Genomic DNA, 26,487 nt, shown 5'->3' on the forward strand with positions numbered 1-26,487 from the left:
AAGGGATAAGGTATTAACTATTCATCCAGGAAAGTAAGAAAGTGAATGACTATGGAAGTGTGATATGCTTGCCAGTAGCACTAAGGCTATTTGATGAAGTTTTAAAATAAAACAAGTAGTTGTATGTATTTTTTTTCTGGCCACATTCAGCTGAATGGATGTAAGCACCAAAATCAGTAGAAAGTTGGACTTAATCAAAGTTGGGGTTTTGCCAGATGAATACAATAAAGCAAAAGAAGGGCAGGAAAATCAAGGAACAAGGGAGTGGTTATAATTAGTCTCCATGGAATTTAAACTGGGTATGCAGTAGAACATCAAGGAGATGAGGGACAGTGAAAAACTGGCGGCATCAGTGGGTTGGGGGTCTTACTGCAGTTGAAGGATTGCTGGAGTCAGGATAATAGAGGTATCAAGTTGGAAAGGTAAGAGACGGTAGACAGAAAGTAGAATATGTGAAAGTAAGAACTGGGGTGGAGAACTAGGAGGAGGGAGGGAGACACCTAGGGCACAAAACTTAAGGAGGAACCTATTCTCTGGGTGGTACAAGTAAAGGCTTGGTACTTGTACAACACTGAGAGCCTCCTTAAATTTTTCACCCTAGGTGCTTCACTCACCTCACCTGCCCCACCCTAGTCCTAGCCCTGACTGAGAGTATGAAATGATTGCAATTGTTAGTAATGGCAGAGTCTAGTGAATGACTGTGGGAGTGAACAGCTAAGGTAATTGTTAGAGTAAAATTTCAGGAACCAGGAAACTAGAATATTGGGAGGATCCTCTACCTATATATTGAAAATGCCTAAAATACGCCGCGCGTGGTGGCTCAGGCCTGTAATCCCAGCACTTTGGGAGGCCGAGGTGGGTGGATCACCTGAGGTCAGGAGTTTGAGACCAGCCTCGCCAACATGGTGAAACCCCATCACTAAAAAAACTACAAAAATTAGAAGAAAATGCCAAAAATTAAGACAGGAGCAGTTTTGGGAAAATATAACTGAGCAATAAGTAAGTCACCAAAAAATGAGAAGAAATGACCTGGGAGCTAGTAGGCCACAGCAACAATGAAGGGTAGTGGGTGATATAGTCTGGTTATAGGAAATTCAAAGTTGAGGATTTTAGGGAATAGAATGGGAGAATAATTTTAAAATGGCAATGAAGAGCAAGAAAGACACCTACTCCATCTCCAGGCCTATGGGTAAGCTAGTGAGAGCAAAAACAGCCACCACTTAAGAGGGCTTCAGTGGAAGCAGCATCCTTGGCAGAAACCTAGATTTCCATTAGAGCAAGAATGTGGAGGAAACTTCTAGGGAAGAGGTTGCTGGTAGAGGAGATTTTGCTGAGAGTGGACTGAATTTCAGAGAGCATAGTGGAATGGTTGGAGGAGTGGGGGAGAGATAGAAAAAGAGGACAGAAGAGGGGATATATGGAGACTTTTGAGAATAGAGTGCTGGAAATGAGGGTGACCTGACAATCTGGGTTTCTTTTGTTTACTGCTAATAAGTGGGGGATAAAGAGCACAATAAGATTAGTCCTAGTGGACTAAGGGTAGTATTGGCAAGTATTGAGTGTTTGTGAATAGGGAGGATTCAGTTTCTGGGGCTAATACAAATGTGTTCTGTTTTTGTCAGTGAATTGTATCTTCATTCTACTATCTTGCAGTAGCTTTTTTGAGAATGCAAAAGGAACATGTTTAGATATTTGTCTTATCTTTAATGAACAGGAATATAGACAACATTTTTCAGTATCACTTTGAGATGTAATTTAACATATTATATTTGTTCTTTTTAGAATGGACAACAAATTGTGGCAGAAAAAGCTTTGGAATATTTAGCTCAACATTCAGAAGACCAGGAACAAGTTCTTACAGCTGTAAAGTAAGTAACCTACATCCTGTGGAAGAGAAAGTATTTCCTCTGCTTATCTTGCTCTTGGTCAATATAGTTTGCCAAAATCATGCTGTTGAGATCAAGGAAACTTTTGCATAAAATAGCGAAGCAGAGGAGGGTGAGGTTGGGACTTGATAAGTACTTAATGGTATGACTGAGAAAATGCCACTGTGAGAAATGAGAAACCAGCAGGATTCTAGAGTGGTTCTCCTGTTGGTCAGTTACACTTGAGGCCACATTTCCAAAAGGGAAATGGAGTCACATAAATAAAAGAGTCAGAGGAGTCTTGAGATACTTTCATCCCTTCAGTAAGGTAAATATTTAAAAATCATTCAGGACAGATAGTATTTTTTAAAGCTTTTTAGGTTTTAAAACTTTACCAACTACCTTATTTTGTCAGTTTGCCATTATGCTACCAGATCCCTTCAAAGAATAGTGATCCCAGTTTGAGACCCAAAGGCCAGTTCCAGTTCCTTTACAGAAAGAAAAATATAAAGACTGATTTACCATACCTGATGTTCTAGCCGGTGTTTTTGAGCAATGATATAAACTGTGGAACCATTTAAGAATTTGTTATAAGCAACGCTTTTGTTTTAAAATTCTTTTATTAAATTCCTCTTTCAAAAGGATAAAATTGGTATGTTTTCATTGCAACTGTTAAAACAATTATATATATATATAAATAAAATAAAATTAATCTCCCCTTTACCCTCTCTTTTCTCACTTCTCCCTCCCAGAGTAATCAAGGTTAGTAACTTGGTATGTATTCATTCACACGTTTCTTCCTAAGAATCACTTCCAATATTACTCTGTCATACAGGTGTTTGCTTCGTGTTGTTCTTCCAAAAATTGCTGAAATGCCGGAATCTGAAGATAAGTGAGTTATTCCAACAAAAATGATGTATTCTCCATTAGACAAATTATAGTAACTTACAATATAAATCGTATATTAAAAGATACTTCGTGTAGTGGGTAAGATCAATACAGGTTTTGGGGCCAGTCTTCCTGGGTTCATATCCTGGCTCTACTACTTATCAGATGTGTAACCTTGAGCGAGTTTCTTAACGTCTCTGGCCTTCAGTTTCCCCATCCATAAAGTGGGAAAAATAATAATACCTATGTCATTGGGTTGCTGTGATGACTCAGTGAGTTAAAACATCTAAAAGGCAAAAGACTTATGTGATCTGTAGAGAAACCAGAGTATAAGTTAATACATGTAAAACATTTAGAGTGTCAGGAACTTAATAAGCCCTCAATAATATTATCTATGATAGAATTATGATATTGCATCTGTTCCCCCTTTCTTACAGATGACTCAAATATAGACATATCTTTTACTTTCCCACGGAACATACAACCTGGATGGCTTGTTGGTTATGATTCTCTATCAGGTCATCTGAGAGTATTCAAATGTATTTCTGTGCACAATATCTTTGGAATAAGATACTAAAACGTAACAATTCATTGAAGACTTTGGTCACCAATTTTTCATTCACAAAACTCACTACCTCCTGATTATTTGAAAGAAAACTCTACTCAGAGTGTTGATTAGGGATAACTTTCAGAGAAATATCACCCATCTCTGCATTCTCTTCTTAGACAAGAAGTCTGTAATAGTTCCTTCTACTTCACCAGAGGCAATATATTTTTTCAAATAAATTCTTTTGGAAATATCTTTGACTGAGATAACATAGGACAGATATTTATAACTGTCATTTTCGTAATGCAAATTTTACCCAATTGCATGTTATAAGTTTTGCCTTTTCTTTATAGGCTTCATAAATCCATTAGAAGGGAATTCAAACAAACTTAAAACAAAAGATGAAGCAATTGGAATTTTGTATAATGACCAAATATTTGCTGATACTAAGAAATTATTAACTTTTAAACATGATAATTGTAGTGTGGTTGGTTTTTTAAAAGATTGCTTATCTCTTACAGACACATCTTGAAATATGTATGGATGAAATAATATGATGTCTGGAATTTGCTTCAAAATAATATGGGAGAGGAAGAAGTGGGTGGAGGTATCAAGGAGATAAGATTGATGATGAGTTAATAATTATTGAAGCTGTGTGATAGGTGCATGAGGATTCATTATGCTTGTCTGTTAACATTTGGACATCTTTGAAGTTTTCAACAATAAGAAGCTTTTTTAAAAATGGACTAAACCATGATAGCTACTAGATTGTAAGAGTGCCTTGAGGGCTGGGACTATATTTGTATTTATCTTTGCATCAGTGAAACCTAGGGCAGTATCTGACACATAATTGCCACTCAATTTATTTAAATGACTGAATATTAGTTATTTATAATATCTCCAGCACTGGACTTAAAGGTGCTTCATATTCCTCATAATTGTGGCATACAGTCAAACCACACACATTAAAACCAATTGGGAAATGGGGTAAGGGAGGGAATCCTGTTTGAATTAATGAGAAATTACAAAACACTTTTAAATACATACCTTCACTGTTTTCAAATAAATGTAGTGATAGAGAATATCCTCTAGCAATGTTTTCAGGTAGAGGTTAGAACCTGATTTAACAAATAGATTAGACTAACTTGTAAAAAAAAAATATAAGCGCCTAATTCAATGAGAGGGCTCAAGAGAATTGAATTATAAGTTCAACTATTTCAATAAGTTTTGATTTACCGTAGGCAATGGCAACTTCTTTAACTTCTCTAAGCCTTATTTTCCTCATCTGTAAAATTTTAAAAACTGGACTGGATAATTTTTATAGGCCTTTTCTGTTCCAAAATTCCTGTGGTTATAAATGAGCAGCATCTACCTAAGTACTAACAACTCATATGCTAAATTTTTTAAAAGCAGTTTTTCTCTAAATAGATTATACGTTCCTTTGTATGTCTTCATTCTTATTTGTACTGTATATTTTTATTAATGGACCCTTCCTAGATTATTTGATATGGAATCACCGAATTAAATAGTAAAGAAATCAACTTTAGCTCAGCTGAAATTCAAATTAATAAAATTTATTCTAAGAAGTTACTTTATATAAACCAGACTTCTAAGATTTATCCCTGAAAATTCTGCTACTTTTCCTGACCACAGTCTTTATATGTTAGACCCCTACTGATAAGGCCAGTCTTATAGTATGTTCTACCCTTCTTCCTGTAAACTTCTTTAGTTGAGTTTGCCAATACTTCCATATTCATTCCTTTGTCTGCTTTAAGTTTTTACTTCACTTTATTTTTTAATATTTTATTTGTATTTATATGTTTATTTATTTTTTTATTTTGAGATGGAGTTTCACTCTTTCACCCAGGCTGGAGTGCAGTGGCGTGATCTTGGCTTATTGCAACCTCCACCTTCTGGTTTCAAGTGATTCTTCTGCCCCAGCCTCCTGAGTAGCTGGTACTACAGGCGTCCACCACCACACCTGGCTAATTTTTGTATTTTTAGTAGAGACGGGGTTTCACTATGTTGGCCAGGCTGATCTCAAACTCCTGACCTCATGATCCTCCCACCTCAGCCTCCCAAAGTGCTGGGATTACAGGTGTGAGCCACTGTGCTTGGCCCTAATATTTTATTTTTTTAGTTAAATTTTAGGTTCACAAAAAAACTAACAGGAGGCACAGAGATTCCCATATGTCCCCTCTCCCCACCACATGCATAGCCTCCTCCATTCCCCACCAGAGTGGTACAGTTATTACAATTGATGAAGCTACATTGACATATCATAATCACCTGAAGTCCATAATTTATATTAGGGTTCACTCCTGATGTTGTACATTCTATGGGTTTGAACAAAGATATAATGGCATGTATGTATCATTACAATATCATACAGAGTATTTTCACTGCCCTAAAAATTCTCTGTGCTCCACCTATTCATTCCTCCTTCATCAACACCTTACTGCCTCCATAGTTTCGTCTTTTCCAGAATGTCATACAGTTGGAATCATACAATATGTAGCCTTTTCACATTGGCTTCTTTCACTTAGTAATATGCATTTTAGGTTCCTCCATGTATTTTTGTGTCTTGATAGCACTGAATGATATTGTATTGTATGAATGTATCACATTTTATTTATCCATTCACCTCCTGAAGGGCACCTTGATTTCTTTGAAGTTTTGGCAATTGTGAATAAAGTTTCTGTAAACATTCATGTGCAGGTAACTTTTTAGCTCCTTTGGTAAATATTAATACCAAGGAGTGTGATTGCTAGGTCATATGATAAGACTATGTATGTTTGGTTTGTGAGAAACTGGTAGACTGTCTTCCAAAGTGGCTGTACCCTTTTGCATTCCTTCCTGCCCCCAGTGAATAAGAGTCCCTGTTGCTGTGTGTCCTCACCAGCATTTGGTGTCGTCAGTGTTTGCGATTTTGGCCATTCTAATAGGTATGCAGTGGTAACTCATTGTTTTATTTTGCATTTTTCTGATGATGTATGATTTGGAGCATCTTTTTTATGTGTATTTGTCATCGTATATCTTCTTTGGTAAGATTTCTGTTAAGGTCTTTGGCCCATTCTTTTCTCCCAAGGGTTTTAGGACCCTTGTGCCAGCAACCTCAGACCAAATACACTTCTAATTATACCACAGTATAATACCACAGTGTAAAGATCCCTGGTGTTTGACCACAGATCCCAAATACAACAAAAGGATCATAACAGTTAAAAGATACTGGCACATGGCTGGGCGTGGTGGCTCACGCCTGTAATCCCAGCACTGTGGGAGGCCGAGGCGGGCGGATCATGAGGTCAGGAGATTGAGATCATCCTGGCTAAAACAGTAAAACACTGTCTCTACTAAAAATGCAAAAAATTAACCGAGCATGGTGGCGAGCGCCTGTAGTCCCAGCTGCTCAGGAGGCTGAGGCAGGAGAATGGCATGAACCCAGGAGGCGGAGCTTGCAGTGAGCCGAGATCGCGCCAGGGTACTCCAGCCTGGGTGACAGAGCGAGACTCCATCTCAAAAAAAAAAAAAAGATACTGGCACAATACTGGAGTCCCATTCAGTCATTAATAATTTGTCCAGTCCATCATTATATCATGAAATTGTCTCCCAGGGCAAGGCCACTGAGGTTTCCAGGCTTCTGTTTGGTCAGATTCCAAAAGCAGGAGTGGTCTCCACAATATATGGCTTCACCTTTTCAGGCATCTGGTATAATTGAACTAAGAGACAATATCATCTTTTGCTTTGAGACTCTTTCAAGGTACTGATGTAATATTGGATTTCCCTTACTACATAACCCATTTGTTCATTTCTTACTCTCATCTACTATTCCTCCTTTTTTCTATTTATAACCAAACTTTTCCACATTTGAAAGAATATTAGGTGCTAGTCCAGATTACAGGCAGCACTACTAATCTAGTGAATGCCTCCTGCTCAGTCCATTCCCATTTATATAAGGTAGGGTTTTATAGATAGAGAATTAGTGGACTATCTTGACCATTAAGCAATACAACTGCATTTACTTTTAACCCCAATTTTGCTAGACAGGGTAAAGACACAACCTGCCCCCATGAGGCCCTTAGGAATTCTGACATAAAAATTTAAAAATATAGTTAGGTTTCTTGCTTAGGAATCAGCCCTGTTTCCAACATTTGTAGTTGCAGCCATGGTCTTGCACATGTTTCATCAGGTAGGAAACATAAAGTTGAGGTGATATGAGGAGGAAAGAAAGAAAGAAAGAAAATATTGTCATCATACCAGTGTCCTACACCCTGGGGAAGAATTGCAGTCATAGTAGCATCCTTCCCCAACTCCTCTTCCTCAGACTCAGCAGAAAAACAGAGGAGTCTATCTAGTGGGGACACTTCCTTAGCCCCACCCCCCAATATTGAGTGTGAGCTTGTGAAGGCATGTAAGCCTATCCTTCATTCCTGTGTCTGCCCCCATTTTAGACAACCAATGTTTCGATTGCTTGTTCTGACTTCCCTTTCTAACTATTATTCTAAGGAGGATATAGCTCTGCCCATTGTTGGACATTATGGGTTGTAAAGTGTGTTTCTTGGTCTGAAAAAAATGTGACTCAGCAGCCCAAATTGGTGCAATATATTCTCTTCCAGTTCTTTTATTACATTCTGAGCATTTGCATCTACCACTGTGTAAGCAAAGGCCAATCCAGAGTTAGTGTCTATTCCTGTCGAAACTCATACCCTGGGGCTATCAGCATCAGTCTGACTTGCTAGCTGTGTTCAGGGCCTTCCCCCTGAGGAATCTGTCACATAGCCACCTTAAGTCTCTGTCTCTTTTGTTGAAAAACAGAACAGTTATTGGCATTTTGTGCTTCAGAAGGTACAAGAGGAATATGTCCAGGTTCAACTTCAGAGGGTACAAGAGGGATATGTCTAGGTTCAGCCCATCTCTGTATTGCTGAGTCCCCAGATGCCCACTAATTTCATGGACCCAGGCGGCCGCCTCAAGGGAGCACACAGGGATATCCACTTGTTGATTCTCATCACCTTCCAAACCTGGAAGGGGATTCTTCTGATGGATATCAATATGTTCTACATTAATGCACCCCTCAGATTTCCATAGTGATTTTTCATAGAGTCATACACCATACAAACATCCTGTTAATGGGCCAGTTTTCCATTTCCCTTCTGTAAGACTACATGGCCAGGTCATTGGCCACTGCCAATGAGTCAGTCAAAACCCAAACCTAGGGGCTTTTACCGCTGTTCAATTCTTCCTTCACTGCTGGGAAAACAGCATGCAGTTCAGCCTGCTAAGATGATTTGTTTTTACCTTCCTTGATCAGATGGTAGCCTTCCAAACAGAATATTGTTTGTTCACCTTGAAACTGCCATCCATAAATTAAGCAGCTCCTTGTCAATCAGTTAAGAACTGTTTATAGGGCACTGTCCCAATGACAATAGAATCCAGCAGCTCTCCATGCATTTCCAAAGTCAGTCCTAGGGGAAATGAGACTCTCTGCTCATGAGTACCTCCTCCTTGCATTCACAGGTAGCATGATCATGTATAAACCACTTGCATTTTATTATGGAGTTTTTCTGGGCACTGCCCTCCCCTTTAGAGTGTTTTTCCAATATCACCCAAGGCATTATGGGTATTTCAGGTTTCAGGATTATTTTCCTCCACCATCCTTCCCATCCTTCCAAGTCGCCAATGTCTATTTTATCCCTTTCTGTGTCCATGTATACACATTATTTAGCTCCCACTTACACTTGAGAAGATGTGGCATTTGACTTTCTGCTTCTGAGTTATTTCACTTAAGATAATGGCCTCCAGTCAGCGCCGGGTGGCTCGGCTTCCTAATCCCAGCACTTTGGGAGGTCAGACGGTGGATCACTTCAGGTCAGGAGATCGAGACCATCCTGGCTCAACACGGTGAAACCCTCTACTAAAAATACAAAAAAAAAAACTAGCTGGGCTTAGGTGGCGGGAGCGCCTGTAGCCCCAGCTACTCGGGAGGCTGAGGCAGGAGAATGGCGAACTCCAGGAGGCGGAGCTTGCAGTGAGCTGAGATCCGCCACTGCACTCCAGCCTGGTGACAGCGAGACTCAGCCTTCAAAAAAAAAAAAAAAAAAAAAAAAAAAAAGATAATGGCCTCCAGTTCTATCCATGCTTCTGCAAAATACATGATTTCATTCCTTTTATGTCTGAGTAGTATCTCCTTCACTTATTCTTCTTTTGATGCTTGTCCTGTCTTTATGTAGACCTGAGTTTCTGACCTATATCATTTTCCTTCTCTCTAAATAACTTCTTTTAACATTTCTTACAAGGAAATCTACTGGCAACAAATTCCTTCAACTTTCTTTGTCTGAGAGGTTTTTTTTCTTTTAATTTAATTTTTAATTTTTTCTGGGTACATAGTAGATGTATATATTTATGGGCTACTTGCGATATTTTGATACAAGCATACAATGTGTAATAATCACTTCAGGGTACATGGGGTATCCATCACCTCAAACATTTATTAATTATACACTTTTAGTTATTTTTAAATATACAATTAAATTACTTTTTACTATAGTCATCTTGCTGTGCTAGAAAATACTAGGTCTTATACAGTCTTCCTAACTATTTCTTTGTACCCATTAACCATCCTCCCTTCCTTCTACCCCCCACAACCCTTCCCAGCCTCTGGTAGCCATTGTTCTACTCTCTATCTCCATGAGTTAAATTGTTTTAATTTTTGGCTCACACAAATAAGTGAGAACATGTGAAGTTTGTCTTTCTGTGCCTGGCTTATTTCATTTAGCATAATGACCTCCAGTTGCATCCAAGTTGTTGAAAATGACAGAATCTCAAGTCTTTTCTATGGCCGAATAGTCCTCCATTGTGTATATGTACCACATTTTCTTTATCCATTCATCTGTTGATGGACACTCAGGTTGCTTCTGAATCTTGGCCATTGTGAATAGTGCTGCAACAAACATTTGAGTGCACATATCTAGTTGATATACTGACTATCTCTTCCTTCTTTCTGTCCAGTCTTCCTTTTAGTGAAGGTGATTTTCTCTGGTGGTATGATTTAACTTCTTTATTTTATTTTTTTGTGTATCTGTTTTATGTAATTTTTTTATTTGAGGTTATCATGAGGCTTGCAAATAATATCTTATAACCCATTATTTTAATCTGATGACTTAACACTGCTTGCGTAAACAAATTAACTACTGACAAGCAAAAGAAAAAACTAATACAAATTCTACAGTTTAACTTCTTCCCCTCACTTTTTAACTTTTTGTTGTTTCTATTTGTATCTTATACTGTCTATGTCTTGAAAAGTTGTTATATTTATTGTTTTTTGGTTGATTCTTCTTTTAGTTTTTTCTATTTGAGGGTAGTTTACACACTATACTTACAGTGCTATAATATTGTGTTTTTTTCTGTGTATTTGTATATTACTAGTGAGTTTTGTACCTTCAGATGATTTTTTCTTGCTCGTCAACATCCTTTCATTTCTGATTAAAGTACACCCTTTAACATTTCTTTTAGGACAGGTCTGGTGTTGATGAAATCCCTCAGCTTTTGTTTGTCTGGGAAAGCCTTTAATTTTCCTACATGTTTAAAGAATATTTTTGCCAGATATACTACTCTAGGGTAAAAGTTTCTTTCCTCCAACACTTTGAATACGTCATGCCATTGTCTCCCTGCCGTAAGGTTTCCACGAAAAAGTTTGCTGCCAAGCATATTGCAACGCCATTGTATGTTGTTTCTTTTCTGTTGCTTTTAGGATTCTTTCTTTATCCTGAACCTTTGAGAGTTTGATCATTAAATGTCTTAAGGTAGTCTTCTTTGGGTTAGATCTGCTTGGTGTTCTATAACTTTCTTGTACTTGGATATTGATATCTTTCTCTAGATTTCTCTAGTTTTCTGTTATTATCCCTTTAAGAAACGTTCTACCCATGTCTCTTTCTCTGCCTCTACTTCAAGGCCATTAACTCTTACATTTGCTCTTTTAAAACTGTCTTCTAGATCTTGTAGCTGTGCATCATTTTAAAATTCTTTTTTCTTTTTTCCTCTCACTGTGTATTTTCAAATAGTGTGTCTTTGAGTTCACTGATTATTTCTTCTGCCTGATCAGTTCTACTATTTAGAAACTCTGACATATTCTTCAATTGCATTTTTCAACTCCAGAATTTCTGCTTGATTCTTAATTATTTCAATTTCTTTGTTAAATTTATGTGATAGAGTTCTGAATTTCTTCTCTGTTATTTTGAATTTGAATTTCCTCAAAACAGCTATTTTGAATTCTCTATCTGAATGGTCACATATCTCTGTTTCTCCAGAACTCACCCCTGGTGTCTTATTTAGTTCGCTTGGTGATGTCATGTTTTCCTGGATGGTCTTGATGCTTGTGAGTGTTCATCAGTATCTGGGAATTGAATAATTAGTATTATTGTAGTCTTTGCATTCTGGACTTATTTGTACCTGTCCTTCTTGGGAGGGCTTTCGTGGTATTGAGAAGTACTTGGGTGCTGTGATCTAAGCTATATCTGCATTAGGGGACACCACAAGCCCAGTAATGCTATGGTTCTTGTATACTCATAGAGGTACTACCTTAGTGGTCTTGAATAAGATCCGGAAGAATTCTCTAGATTACCAAGCAGAAACTCTTGTTCTCTTCCCTTACTGTCCCCCAAACAAATGGAGTCTCTCTCTCTCTCTCTCTCTCTCGCTCTCTCTCTCCTGAACTGTCTGACATTGGGGGTATGTTGATACAAGTACCCCTATGGCCATTACCGCTAGGACTGCACTGGGTCAGACTTGAAGCCAATGCAGCCCTGGTTCTCACCCAAGGCCCACTGTAACCACTTACCTGACTACCACCTATGTTGTTGGTTCAAGGTCCTAGGGCTCTGCGGTCAGTAGGTGGTGAAACCAGCTAGGTCTGTGTCCTCTTCAGGACAGCAAGTTTCCCCAGGCCCCAGGTGAGTCCAGAGAAGCTGTCCAGGAGCCAGGGACTGGAGTCAAAAACCTTAGAAGTCTACCACAGATGTTCTATTCTACTGTGGCTGAGCTGGTTGTCAAACCATGAGATACAGTCCTTCCCACTCTTCCCTCCCACTTCCACAGGCCCATGGGGAGTACTGCCAGCCTACCGCTGATGTTCACTTAAAGCCTAAGGGATTCTTCAGTCACCTTGTGGTAAATGCTGCCACCTTGTGGTAAATGCTGCCAGGCCTTATTTCACCTTTCAGGGCAGTGGGATCCCCTCTGGCCCAGGGCAGGTGCAGAAATACCACCCAAGAGCCAAGGCCTAGAATTGGGGATCCTAAGATCCCGCTTGATGCTCTACCCTAATGTGGCTGAGCTGATACCTAAGGCATAAGACAAAGTCCTCTTTACTTTTCCCTCTGCTTTTCTCAAGCAGAAGGAGTCTCTCACAATAGCCGCCATAGCTGGGAATGTGGTGGGTCTCACCTGAAGCCCCCACAGCTCAGAGTTTCACCCAAAGCCCACTGTGTACTACTTGGGATCACTGCTGATTATTCACAGCCCAAGGGCTCTTCAGTCAACAGGTGATGGATCCTTCCGGGACTGGGTCCTTCCCTTCAAGGCAGTGGGTTCCCTTCTGGCCTAGGGTGTGCATCAAAATGTCATCCAGGAGCTACAACCCGGAATGGGGGTCTCATGCCTCTGCCCAGTGCCCTATCCTACTGTGGATGACCTGATATCCAAGACGCAAGACTAAGTCTTCTTTACTCTTCCCTCTCTTCTCTTCAAGCAGAAGGAAGGGGTCTCCTTTGGAGCCACAAGCTATGCTACCCAGGGGTGGGGAGGGGTGGAACAAGCAAAGCACCTCCTTAGCTACCCCAGCTGGTGTCTCAGTAAGTTGCATGCCCCCAAGTTCATTGGTTCTGAGCCCAGCTCAGCACTAAGACTCGCAGTCTTTGTGGCCTAGACTGTGTTTCAAGTTTATTTAGAGCCCCAGAGCACTTTAGCCCATGATGATGAGGCTTACTGGAACTCAGATTCCAACGATTGGGATGGGAGATTCCCCACTTGCTACAGCTGGTCCAAATGCTCCCTCTGTTAGCGGAAGTTGGCTGTGTTTAGCCCAGTTTTCCTTCCTGCTGTGACAGGGCAGCACTGAGTTCAATGCAAAATCTGATAGTCTCTGCACTCTCTCTATCTCTCTCAAGTGCACAGATTTCTCTGCACCAGGCAGCTGCTGGGGCATAGGGAAGGGGTGGCATTGGTGATTAAAGACTGTCTTTCCTACTCTCTTCAGTTCCTCTTTCAACAATGTGAAGTTAGAACCAGGTAACGTGAGTGCTCACCTGATTTTTGGTTCCTATGAGAGTCCTTTTTTGTGTGTAGACAGTGGTTAAATGTGGTGTTCCTGCAGTGGGGGAGGATGATGGGTGGGCCTTCTGTTCCATAATCTTGCTCCACCCCTGTGTCTGAGAGTCTTTATTTTCCTTCACTTTTGAAGTATAATTTCACAAGGTACAAAATTCTGGGTTAGTGGGATTTTCTCTCAACATGTAAATAATTTGCTTCAGTCTCTTCTTGTTTGTGTGGTTTCTGAGCAAAAGTGGAATGTAATTCTTACCTTTGTTCCTCTTTAGGTAAGGTATTTTTTTCCTCAGACTTTTTTCAGAATTTTGTCTGTATATTTTATTTTCTGTAGTTTGAAAATGAAATGTCTACATGTCATTTTTTTGTCATTTGTCCTGTTTGATGTTCTGAGCTTCCTGAATCTGTGATTTTATATATATGACATTAATTTCGGGAAATTCTCAGTCATATTATTTCAAGTACTACTTCTGTTCCATTACCTATTCTTCTCCTTCTGGTATTCCCATTACACATATGTTACACCTTTTGTAGTTGTCTCACAGTCCTTGGATATTCTGTTGTATTTTTTTTAGTCTTTGTTCTCTTTGCTTTTCAGTTTGGGAGGTTTCTGTTTATATACCCTCAAGCTCAGAGACTTTTTTCCCTCAATTTTGTTCAATCTACTAATAAGACCATCAAAGGTTTTCTCATTTCTGTTACAGTGTTTTTGATCACTAGTATTCTTTTTTGGTTCTTAGAATTTCCATCTCTCTGATTACTTTGCTGATCTGCCCTTGCATGCTGTCTACTTTTTATCCATTAGAGCCCTTACAATAATTATCATAATCATGACCAATTATCATAGTTGTCTTAAAATCCCTATCTGATAATTCCAACGTTCCTGCTATGTCTAGTTCTAATGCTTGCGCTGTGTCTTTAAATTATATTTTCTGCCTTTTAGTATGCCTTCTAATTTTTTCTTAAAAGCTGCACATGATGTACCAGGTAAAAGGAACTACTATAAATAGGCCTTTAACAATGTGGTGGTGAATTATGGGGAGAGGGGAAGCATTATTATTATTATTGTTATTGACATGGTGTCTCTTTCTGTCACCCAGGCTAGAGTGCAGTGGCATGATCATGGCTCACTATAACCTTGACCCCCACCCAGGCCCAAGTGATCCTCACACCTCAGCCTCCAGAGTAGCTGGAACTTCAGGCATGTGCAACCACACCTGGCTGATTTTTACATTTCTGTGGAAATGTGGTCTCACTATGTTGCCCAGACTAGTCTCGAACTCCTGGATTCAAGCAATCCTCCTGCCTTGGCATCCAAAATGCTGGGATTACAGGCATGAGCCACTGCACCTGGCTGGGAAACATTCTTTAGTCCTATGGTTAGGTCTTGGTCTTTTAGTAAGCCTATACCTCTGGACTGTGAACTTCACAAGTGCTTCTCAGGTTTTTTTCTCCCCCATTTAGTGGGACAGGATGGCTAGAGTGGACTGAATTTGAGTATTTCGCTTCTCCGAGATCAGTTAGGCTCTGATACACCCCAGAAGGTCAGGCTGTAGTTAAGCAGCTTCTCAGAGGGCAAGATTTGTTAAGAACAGGGTGCTCTGGCGTGTTTTAAAGTGTTTTGTTTCCTCTGCCCCCTGCAAGATGCATAAAGAGATTTTGCTCCAGTATTCTCTGAGTAGCTAACCAAGCTCCTGGAGGCAAAACTCACAAAACTGTGGAGGCCCCACTATGACTGGGTCCTCCTGAGTCTTTTAATTCAGACTTGTGCACACTGAGCCTCCAGTGATTTGTCAGTTACGCTTCAGGTTTTCCTCTCCAGCATTGGGTATCATGGTAGTTTCCACTTTTGAATCTCTGCTCTAGTAAACTGTGACTCTCTATCTTTGCCTGTCTCTCCAATCTTTGTGGCAGTGGTTTTCCCTTTTTCCTCTCCTCTCTTATAGGTCCAAAAAGAGTTACTAATTTTTCAGCGTGTTCAGCGTTTTAATTGTTAGGAGACGCTGGCAACTCCCAAGCTCCTTACATGCACAACTGGAAACCGGAAGTTCTCTGTTAAACTTTATGTGCTTAAAGAAGCTTGACAGAGGGGTCAAGAAACCTGGGTCTACTCTTTTCTTCATCTGTAAAATGATGTGTCTGTACAAGATAAGTTGTTTTTTAAACCGCATTCCTCAGAACCCTGGAAATTTTGTGGCACTGCCTCAGGGACTTCCAGGAAGGTGAAGCTCCAAGCCTCCACCCAATCCTCGTTCGACCACAGCAGCTCAACTTTTATCTTTTATATTTTCTTGTATATTAGACTTTTGTACAATTTTATTTGAAATAAGGATTCTAGTTCCCCCTCTTCAAAAAAGCTTATAAATCACAGAGATCACCACCTTCTCTCAAGTGTTATGACCCTACAATATAAAACCTTGACAGTCATTGAAATCCTTCGCTGATGGTATATGAAGAAGTAGAAGAGAGAAAAAATATGAGGGCACTGGGAATGAGTAACTGTATCCTACAGTGGGGAAGAAGATTGTTGAAATGGTAGATTGGAGTCCTGAGCAAAAAACTTCACAATTTTGCATTTTCTTAGTTCAATTCTCAGGCACAAATGGTGTCCCTTTTTAGTTATGTTTTATAGTAAAGATTTGGAACAGTTGGAAAATATTCTTTTCTTTATTTTTAGGAAGAAAGAAATGGATCGACTTTTGACTTGCCTGAATAGAGGTAAATATCTCCCTGGTTATATTCTTCATCTTGCGTCTATTCTCTGTTGAATTCTCCAAGTACACTGAGCACACTGACTTTAACCTTATGTTTGAGTTAAGCTTCATGCTCCTTATTAATGTTTGCCACAGGAATCTATTTTGGTTTCTTCATTCACAAGCAGAGAAAAGTGTGTCATCATTAGCATTCATCTCCAAATGTGATTTCAGTTCTGTTTTAATTCCTATTTGTTTTAAGGATATTTCCCTCCCTCTCTTCCTTCCTTCCCTCCCTCCCTCCCCTCCCTCCCTCTCTCTCTTCCTTCCTTCCTTCCTTCCTTCCTTCCTTTCTTCTTTCCCTCCTTCCCCCTTCCCTCCCTCCTTTCCTTTCCTTCTCTCCCTTCTTCCCTTCTCTCACTCCCTGTCCCTCTACCTTTCTTTTCTAGTAGCCACTTGATCCTAACCTAAGAATTGAACAAGTGAAAAAGGATCAAGACAAATAAAAATACTCTGAACCCTGCTATTTTTCTTCATACCCTCTGAATCAAATTCAGGTTGTATATTCTCTTATTTTGAAGCTGTCCACCCAAGTCTGTGCCATCTCCCTTATCTACTAATAATTTTTCCATGTCCACTTTATTCAAGCTAATCTCCTAGTTATATCACATTTCTTTTTCTAACTACATGCTTTTTTACATGGCATCCTTTTTAACAGATCTCCCATTTTTACTGTCCATGTACCTCTTTCCTTATGTCCAAAACACACCAAAAAATTCATATCTTAGAAATTCTATCCTACTTATTGCAGTAGTTCAATTTTATGCCTCAAATACCTGTCAACAGGGTGTTAAACATAGCAAAGTGGTATAGAAACCAAACCACTTCTTTTCAAAAGAGAAAAACTTTGCTGGTTGGCATTCTTATATCTCAGAAGGACATGGGATATGTACATGCCTTCTGATAGTGATAGCACATTCTGGTTCTGTCCTGAGCTTGCTGGCTCAGTAAATATTATGCCAGCATGTTGATACTCTTCTAATTCTCAATCTCCAGTTTAGTCTTTTAAATGATTGTTTCTATTCTTTATTTCCTCACATATAAATCATATCTTTCTACCTCAGGTGGTGAATGATTGCACTAATTAAAATTATAAATCTCTCCAAAGACATGTTTGTTTCCCAGAATTTGAGTTCACAACTTCTTGGAACTTGGTAATGCTTTTTGTCATTTTAATTACTTCTGGTATGCACCCACACACACATACACAAAAAAGAACTTTCTAAATTCAAACTCCTGTGAGACTGTTCTTAAAGCAGGATTAAACAACTTTGCTAGAGTGTAAAATAAAACTATCAGTATCAAATTTTCCTGTTTGATGCAGCCTTTGTGAAACTTTCTCAGCCTTTTGGCGAAGAAGACTTAAGTTTGGAGTCAAGAGTTAATGAAGCTCAGTGGTTTCGAAAAATAGGTAAGAAGAAATTCTGTGGCTGTGGGAAACATTGTGGGGTGGTGGAATCAGACAGATGTGATTTCAAATTCTGGATCTTTCATTTGTAGCTGTGGGTACAGAGATAATAATCTGTTTTATTACTTATAAAATGGAAATAATTATATATACTTCATGCAGTTATTAAGGGTTTTAAATGAAACAGCATTTGTCCTTTGTATCATAGCAGATACTCAATGGACATTAGTTGTGTTCCTTTTCTATAGAAATGGGTCTAAGATTAAACTAATGAACTATAACTACAGATCCCCAAGGTTGTGCTGCTAAACTTGGTTTAGAATACTTAATTAATTAATTTTTTTTTTTTTTTTTGAGACGGAGTCTCGCTCTGTCGCCCAAGCTGGAGTGCAGTGGCGTGATCTCGGCTCACTGCCAGCTCCGCCTCTGGGGTTCACACCGTTCTCCTGCCTCAGCCTCCCGAGTAGCTGGGACTACAGTCACCCACCACCACGCCTGGCTAATTTTTTGTACTTTTAGTAGAGACGGGGTTTCACCGTGTTAGCCAGGATGGTCTCGATCTCCTGACCTCATGATCCGCCTGCCTCGGCCTCCCAAAGTGCTGAGATTACAGATGTGAGCCACCGCACCTGGCCTGGAATACTTAATTTATTTCTAAGTGTGATTTACCAAAAATGAACTATATACAACAATATGGATGAATCTTACAAACATAATGTTGAGCAAAAGAAACCAGATATTGAAGAATACATATTGTGTTGTTCATTTTATTTATAATTTTTAAAATGGGCAAAACTAACATATGGTGTTATAAGTCAGGATAGTGGTTACCCTGGAAAAGGAGTTGGACTTGAAAGTTGTAGGAGCTTCAGGGTTTCTGGTAATGTTCAAGATCTTTCTTGATGTGGGTGCCAGACGCATGGATATGTCCACTTTGTGAAAATTCATCAGGCTGTACAATTATGAGTTGTGTAATATACTTTATAACAGCTCTATTTCAATAAAATGATTTTAAAACTTGTGGAGGCAGTTACTACAGTGATAAGTAAGCATGAGCAATTAAGCAGCAGTGCCACAAATTGGACCGATTCTACATGAACTTTTCCCTGTGTTATGAGGTTTAATAGGGTTTTAATCCTCGGAGAAAGGGAATGAATACTGCAATCTGACTTCTAAGAAACTGATGCAAATAATGAAAAATAACAAACATCTAAAATATAGACAAGTTTGGTGACTTTAATCTTTTGAAGGTTTGAAAAGGAATGTTTTTACTTTTACTGCATTTTGATTTGGATTTTCCAAGGGGAACGTGATGCTGACTGTTGCCTGACGAGGGCTTCTACTGCTCTTTGGAAGATATGAATCTTTCCAATAATTTTTCTCAACTCTTGATTCTAGTGTACCTTGTTCTTTGCTGAATTTTAACTGACTTTCACCACTGAGAGTTGGTGAGCTCTATTCATTTTGGTCTTCATTTTTAGATAGATTTGTGTCAACTAAGAATTTTTTTTTTTTTGAGACAGAGTCTTGTTGCCAGGCTGGAGTGCAGTGGTGCCATCATAGCTCACTGTAACCTCAAATTCCTGGTGTCAGTCTTCTGGGACTATAGTTGTGTGCCACACCTGGCTAGTTTTGTTTTGGTTTGGTTTGGTTTTTAATTTTTTTGTATAGACGGAGTCTCTCTCTGTTGCCCAGGCTCGTCCTGAACTCCTGGCCTCTAGCAATCCTCCTGTCTTGGTCTCCCAAAGTTCTGGGATTATAGGAATGAGCCACCAAGCCTGGCCTCAGCTAGGAATTCTTATTGCATGTCCCAAATTTTTAAAAATTCAGCAATACCTCCCTTGGTCATTGGTCTGGTGTTGAAGATTGGAATTGACGAGAGTCTCTAAATTTACCTGGAAAAATTCTTTAAAACCTAAAGGTAATTGTTTAAACCTTGAGAAATCCCTTACCGGTATATTAATATCAAAGGCGTAAGTATCAGAAATTGTAATGGTACAGACTAAATGGTAGATTTTCATAATTTCATATCATTATATTATTTCATGTTAATTTCCAGCTTGGAACTTGGCTGTGCAATGTGACAAAGATCCAGTGATAATGAGAGAGTTTTTCATACTTTCTTATAAGGTAAGTTTCTTTTAATAAGTATCTCATGTATGGACCACAACAAGGCTATAACCACTATGGCTATAGTAAAGGGCTAAATATAGACTAGGATTGTCTCTTGATCTAGGAACTTTTAATATATATGTAAGTGGGAATGACCTAAGAAGAATTTGTTCCTTATAGGGTATAGCGTAAGAACGCGGGGCATATCTCTCTATACTAAAATATCAGAAACATTCATCAGGGAGGCTAAAGTTCTACCATTTAAGACTTATTTCTTTGCCTTTGAAGGGATCTCAGCCTCCCAAAGTCCTATATTAAAATGTCAATATCTTTAGGAGGGGAATACTCTAAGTAGTTGTTAATTACCAACACATTATGAAGAGTTATGGAAATAAGTCTACAAGAACATAGAATAAGTATCTGGGGACAGCAGGGGCTGAAGAAAGAGATAAGAAACTTAGGCCTCCTTTATAACTTTCCTATAGCAGGTCCTGAGTGTAGTGATTTGTGAGTTTGTTATTTAATTATAAGCATTTTTAAATAGTCGTTGGCCTCCAAGGTAGAGGTTAAATGCCAGAAAGAGGACCAAGTATTGACAGGATAAAAGGAGAACGGCTAAAAGAATATCCTTCATACACATTCAGGAATACACAGTATGATATGTTGAGATCAATTAAATGTTAAGAATTTTAGAGCTAGAAAGAGCTATAAAGACAATCTAGCACAACTCCTTCATCTCACATAAGAGTAATCAAAGACCTAAAGAGATGGGGTGTCTTTAAATGCTATTAATTTAATAACAATGACAGTTATGATCACTGAATATTTGGGGAGATTAAGAAATAGTCTTTGCAAGTTTAGGCATAACTGCCATTTTAATTAAGTGAAATAAATTGGTTTTAGTTTTGGCATTTGTGATGGAACTTGTAGGATTGGCGTGTAAGAATCCAAATGGCCTAGAGTTTTATTGTAGTAGCTGGGAGTTTTTCCTAAAACTAGACAATGTTAATGATGAGGTCATGCCTAATGCCTGTCAAGATTTGCCAATGCCTCTTTCAACCATGACAATATACATACTAATTTTGGCTCTATTCAATACAAAGGGGGAAATCTATTTGCCAGGGGAAAAATCACTTAGAAATTACAACATAAACCAAGAAGTAAATCACCAGATAGAAATACAAGGGCAAATGATACTACTTGTCACTGGAAAAGATAGGAATACTGTGAAGAAATGAAGCTTTTTATCTCTAGGAAGGTACTAAAAACAATGGAAAATAATATAAAATTGAAAGCATAAATCAGTATTATAATTTATATCATTTCTATGGTGACATGTGCTTTTCCAGCTGAATTTTCTCATTCAAACAGGAAGTTGCTGATTTTCATTCCGATTGTTTGTGTTCACCTGGCAGAATTCTCACTATTCATTGATGTTCTGGTTACTTCTTATCAGATGTCCCAGTTTTGTCCTTCTGATCAAGTAATTCTGATTGCACGGAAAACATGTTTACTTATGGCAGCTGCAGTTGATCTAGAGCAAGGCAGAAAAGCTTCAACAGCTTTTGAACAGGTAATGTGCAACCTTCAAAGAAAAGACAAGAGTTCAGTGTGCTATTTGTTATGTTTGCCTTCCCCGATGCAGTTCTTTTTGATTCTCTTTAGAGAATCCTTTTCTCCACTCCAGCATCATCTTGATTTCAAAAGTTTGTAATGGCTAATTCCTTCCTAAGCAAAGGTTACTTTTGGCATAGCCTCTTCTTTTAAGAAGATTATATATCTCTTCTTTTAAAATTCCCCTTCCTATGGACCACTCTTTCCAAAAATATTTTTAAATATCTTTTATCTTTATTGTCTGCCTGTGATTATACACGGGTTTGGACTCCACTTTTGTTTCTTATCACATGTTCTAAGGAATAACTCATCTATTTCCATAGCTTTGATAGCCATCTGAAATTATTACTTATCTTGTTTTTCTTCTCTCAATTGCATTTGCTTTCTTTTCCCCACATTCTTAAATACCTCATTAACTTAATTTCTACAAGACAGAATTCCTTACTTTTGCCTGAATTCCCCTATCAGATTCTTAAATGTTACCCCTTTTAGGAGCTATCAATATCACCATCTCCCATACACCAGATTATTGGTTTGCTTTTAGCTGTTTACCTTTCTTCTTTCAATCTAAGAAAATTGTCTCTAAATCAGATCAATAGCATTTTTGTATGATTTTTAAGATCTAGATCGCTCTGCTTGGTTTCTCTTACCTGGACAAAGAAAACTTCCTAATTTCTCATACTTGTCACCTTCTCCCCTCTCCAAGAGATATAAACCCCTTGCTGTTTATTCTCTTCCTCTTTCCTCTTATTTCATATTGTTCTTTGGATCTGGAACAAACTCTCACCAGATCTATGCCAACTATTTTGCTTCTTTTCCCTTCCATTGTTGAGTGCAGCTCAAAAAACATTGGCACACCAGACGCTTTTCTAGGTACTGGGGATACAGAGATAAAGAAGCCAAAGTCCTTGCCTCTGAGGAGTAGAGGAGGCCCTCTTTTAAGAAGTGTTTTTATTTTAAAAGAAGATGGGAAAAGACTCTACCCGCCCCAGAGCAAAATAAACAAACAAAAATTCTACTTAACAGACAAAGGTAAATGTAATTTAATTCTCAATAGGGACTTTTGCTTTACTAAAAAATAGTGATAACATCTTATTTTTATATAGTACTTTTCAATTTCTAAAAGTTTTTCCTTTTTGGTTGGTAATCCTGAGTTTAATTTTTTATCTTAGTGAAAAGAGATCAAATTGATGTGAGGGAAATTTCACAAACTCTTAAGTACAATCATTATTTTGTTTGTTTCTAACTACCATTCTTTTTTATTCTGTGTTCTTTCTCATGTACACCTCTGTGTTTCCTCAGAACTCTCTAATCTAGTAACCTTTCTATAATCTTCTTTCCTTTTGAAAGGATGTCTATTTAGATAATTGAAGATGCACTTCTGCCTTTTATCATCTAAGTGTGGTCCCTATGAATCAGACCGTGGTACTCTGTCTCTCTAAAGAATACTTGTTGATTTCTGTTGTATACATCTGCTCCCTGTTCTCTAAACCCTCATAAATGGGAATATTTCCAAATAAGTAACTGATGAAGGAATATAGATGGACTGCATAGTTTTATCAACATTGTCTCTACCCTTCTGAGTATGAGTTAGGGGAAAGTGAGGGATAGGTAAAAACATATAGTAATTGTAATTTGTCAAGGAACCACATCTTTTCCTAGAGCAGGAGTGGGTAAACTACTGCCAACTGGCCAAATCAGGCCGCTGGGAGATGTAGTTGAAAATAAAGAAAAATATGTAAAAGAGAGTGTATATGGCTAGGAAAGCCTAAAATATTTACTGTCTGGCCTTTTATACAAAAAGTGTCCTGATCCCTATCCTTGATTATATTTTAACAGACTTATTGAGGCATAATTCACATACCTTACAGTTCACCCACTTAGGTATACAATCTATTGGTTTTGAGAATATTCTCAGAATTGTGCGACTATTGATGCAACTAATTTTAGAACATTTTATCACCCTAAAAAGAAACCCCTTACCCATTTAGCAGTCACTTCTTATTGCCTGCCACCAGCACTAAGCAACTGTCTACTTTCTGTCTGTATAGACTTGCCTGTTCCAGATATTTCATATAAATGTCATCATCATCATATTTTATACAAATGTCAAATGTTTTTTGTTCTGTACTCTTTTCTGACTGGCTCCTTTTATAAATGCCTAAATAACATTTTCAAGGTTCTTCGTGTTGTAGCATATATCAGTGTTTCATTTCCTTTTATGGCTGAATTATATTCCGTTGTATAAACATATCACATTTTAAAAATCCGTTCATCCATTGATGGACTTTTGGGTTGTTTCTAATTTTCAGCTCTTGTGAATAATGCCATGATGAACGTTTATGTACAAATTTTTGCATGGAAATATGTTTTCATTTCTTTCAATATGAAATATACCTAGGAGTGGTATTGCTGGGTCATACAGTAACTCTATGTTTCATCATTTGAGGAATGCTGGAGTTTTTCAAAGCATCTGCACCATTTTACATTCCCACCAGGACTGAATGAGGATTCCAATTTCTCCACTTCCTTGCCACCACTTGTTATTATATCTTTTTAATTATAGCCATCCTAGTGAGTATAAATTGATACCTCATTGTGGTTTTGATGTGCATTTCTGTGATGACTAATGATGTTGAGGATCTTTTCATGTGCTTATTGGCCATTTGTATATCTTGTTTGGAAAATATCTATTGAAATCTTTTTGCATTTATTTATTTATTTAGAGATGGAGTCTTGTTCTGTCACCCAGGCTGGAGTGCAGTGGCACAATTTCAGCTCACTGCAACCTCTGCCTCCCAGGTTCAAGTGATTGTCCTGCCTCAGCCTCCCGAGTAGCTGGGACTACAGCCACACGCCACTGTGCCCAGCTAATTTTTGTATTTTTGTAGAGACAGGGTTTTGCCATGTTGGCCAGGTTGGTCTCAAACTCCTCACCTCAAGTGATCCACCCACCTCGGCCTCCCAAAGTGCTTCATGCTCATTTTAAATTAGCCTATTTGTCTTTTTACCACTGAGTTGTAATAATTCTTTATATATTCTTTATACTATACTCTTATCAAATACATGATTTACAATTATTTTCTCCTATTCTGTGGTTTGTCTTTTCCATTTCTTGCTAGTGCCTTTTGAAATACATTTTTTATTTTTATGATATCCATTTTATTTATTTTGTTATCATATCTGAGACCATTTTGTAATCCAAAGTCATGAAGGTTTACCTCGATGTTTTCTTCTAAGATTTTTTATATTTTCAGCTCTTACATGTAGGTCTATGATCCATTTTGAGTTAATTTTTGTGTATGGTATGAGATAGGGGTCCAACTTTATTGTTTTGCATGTGAATATCCATTTGTCCTAGTACTATTTGTTGAGGACTATTTTTTTCCCCATTGAATTATCTTCGTACCATTGTTGAAAATCACTTAACCATAAATGAGAAGGTTTATTCTCAATTCTATTCCATTGACATCTATGTCTATCCTTGGGGCAATACCACATTGCCTTGATAATTATAGCTTTATGTAGTAAGTTTTGAAATAGGAAGGCGTTAGTCCTCCCTCTTTGTTCTTTTTAAAGATTGTTCTGGCTATTCTAGGTCCCTGGAATGTCCATTAGGACCAACTTGTTGATTTCTGCAAAAAAGCCAGCTGTGATTTTGATAGGGGTTGCATTGAAACTGTAGATCAGTTTAGGGAGAATATTAAAGCCTCTGATTCATGAACATGGAATATCTTTCCATTTATTTAGGCTTTTCACTTCTTTCAACAATGTTTTGTGGTTTTCAGATTATAAATTTTTCACTACTTGTTGTAGTCTATTCAGATTTTGTGTTTCCTCTTGAGTCAGTTTTAGTAGTTTATCTTTCTAGAAATTTATCCATTACATCTAAGTTATTGAATTTGTTGGTTTACAGTTGTTCATAGTATTCCCTTATAGTCCTCTTTATTTTTGTAAGGTCAGTAGTGATACCTCCTCTTTTATTCCTAATTTTAGTTATTTGTGTCTTCTCTCTTTTTGTTCTTGGTCAGTATAGACAAAAGTATATCAATTTTGCTCTTTTTGAGAATGAACTTTTGGTTTCATTTTTTCTATTGCATTTCTAGTCTCTATTTCATTAATTCCCACTCAAATCTTCCTTCTGCTTACTTCCAGTTCAATTTGCTTTTGTTTTTACAGCTTCTTAAGGTAAAACTTGGAGTCACTGATTTGAGATATTTTTTATTTTAATATCAACTTTTGCAGCTATAAATTTCCCTTTAGGGACTGCATTAACTGCATCCCATAAATTTCGGTATGTTGTATTTTTTTCATTCATCTTAAAATATTTTCTAATTTTCGGCCGGGCGCGGTGGCTCAAGCCTGTAATCCCAGCACTTTGGGAGGCCGAGATGGGCGGATCACGAGGTCAGGAGATCGAGACCATCCTGGCTAACACGGTGAAACCCCGTCTCTACTAAGAAATACAAAAACTAGCCGGGCGAGGTGGCGGGCGCCTGTAGTCCCAGCTACTCGGGAGGCTGAGGCCGGAGAATGGCGTGAACCCGGGAGGCGGAAAGACAAAATTTGCTATTTGTCGTTCACTGTAATAGTTTTGACAAAATCTTAGAAAAATAGCATTCTCATTGCTGATAGGGATATAAATCCATGAAAACTTCCTGGGACCAATTTGAAAGTATACTTCAAAAGCCTTAAAAATATGTATTTATTGTGATTTAACAGTAATAGTACTAGGAATTCTTCCTTTAAAAAATGGGTAGGGGGGTCAGGAGTGGTGGCTCGAGCCTGTAATCCCAACTCTCTGGGAGACCAGGGTGGGAGGACTGCTTGAACCCAGGAGTTCAAGACCAGCCTAGGCAACACAGTGAGACCCTATCTCTGTAAAAAAATAAAAAATATATCCGGGGAGGTGGCGGGCGCCTGTAGTCCCAGCTACTCGGGAGGCTGAGGCCGGAGAATGGCGTGAACCCGGGAGGCGGA

At 38.3% G+C, this 26,487-nt stretch overlaps 1 protein-coding gene across 1 annotated transcript in view; it reads left to right on the forward strand.

Moving 5' to 3' along the window:
- Nucleotides 1–26,487, forward strand: part of TEX11 (testis expressed 11) — a 329,846-nt gene that overhangs the window by 243,705 nt on the left and 59,654 nt on the right. Inside the window, exons 18-23 of the mRNA XM_031660592.1 lie at nt 1,783–1,868; nt 2,701–2,757; nt 16,298–16,338; nt 17,698–17,784; nt 19,841–19,911; nt 21,350–21,466. Coding sequence (XP_031516452.1) covers nt 1,783–1,868; nt 2,701–2,757; nt 16,298–16,338; nt 17,698–17,784; nt 19,841–19,911; nt 21,350–21,466 — 459 coding nt within the window. The remainder of the gene's footprint in view (nt 1–1,782; nt 1,869–2,700; nt 2,758–16,297; nt 16,339–17,697; nt 17,785–19,840; nt 19,912–21,349; nt 21,467–26,487) is intronic.

Source organism: Papio anubis, chromosome X, assembly GCF_008728515.1.
Source record: "Papio anubis isolate 15944 chromosome X, Panubis1.0, whole genome shotgun sequence".
NCBI lineage: Eukaryota > Metazoa > Chordata > Mammalia > Primates > Cercopithecidae > Papio > Papio anubis.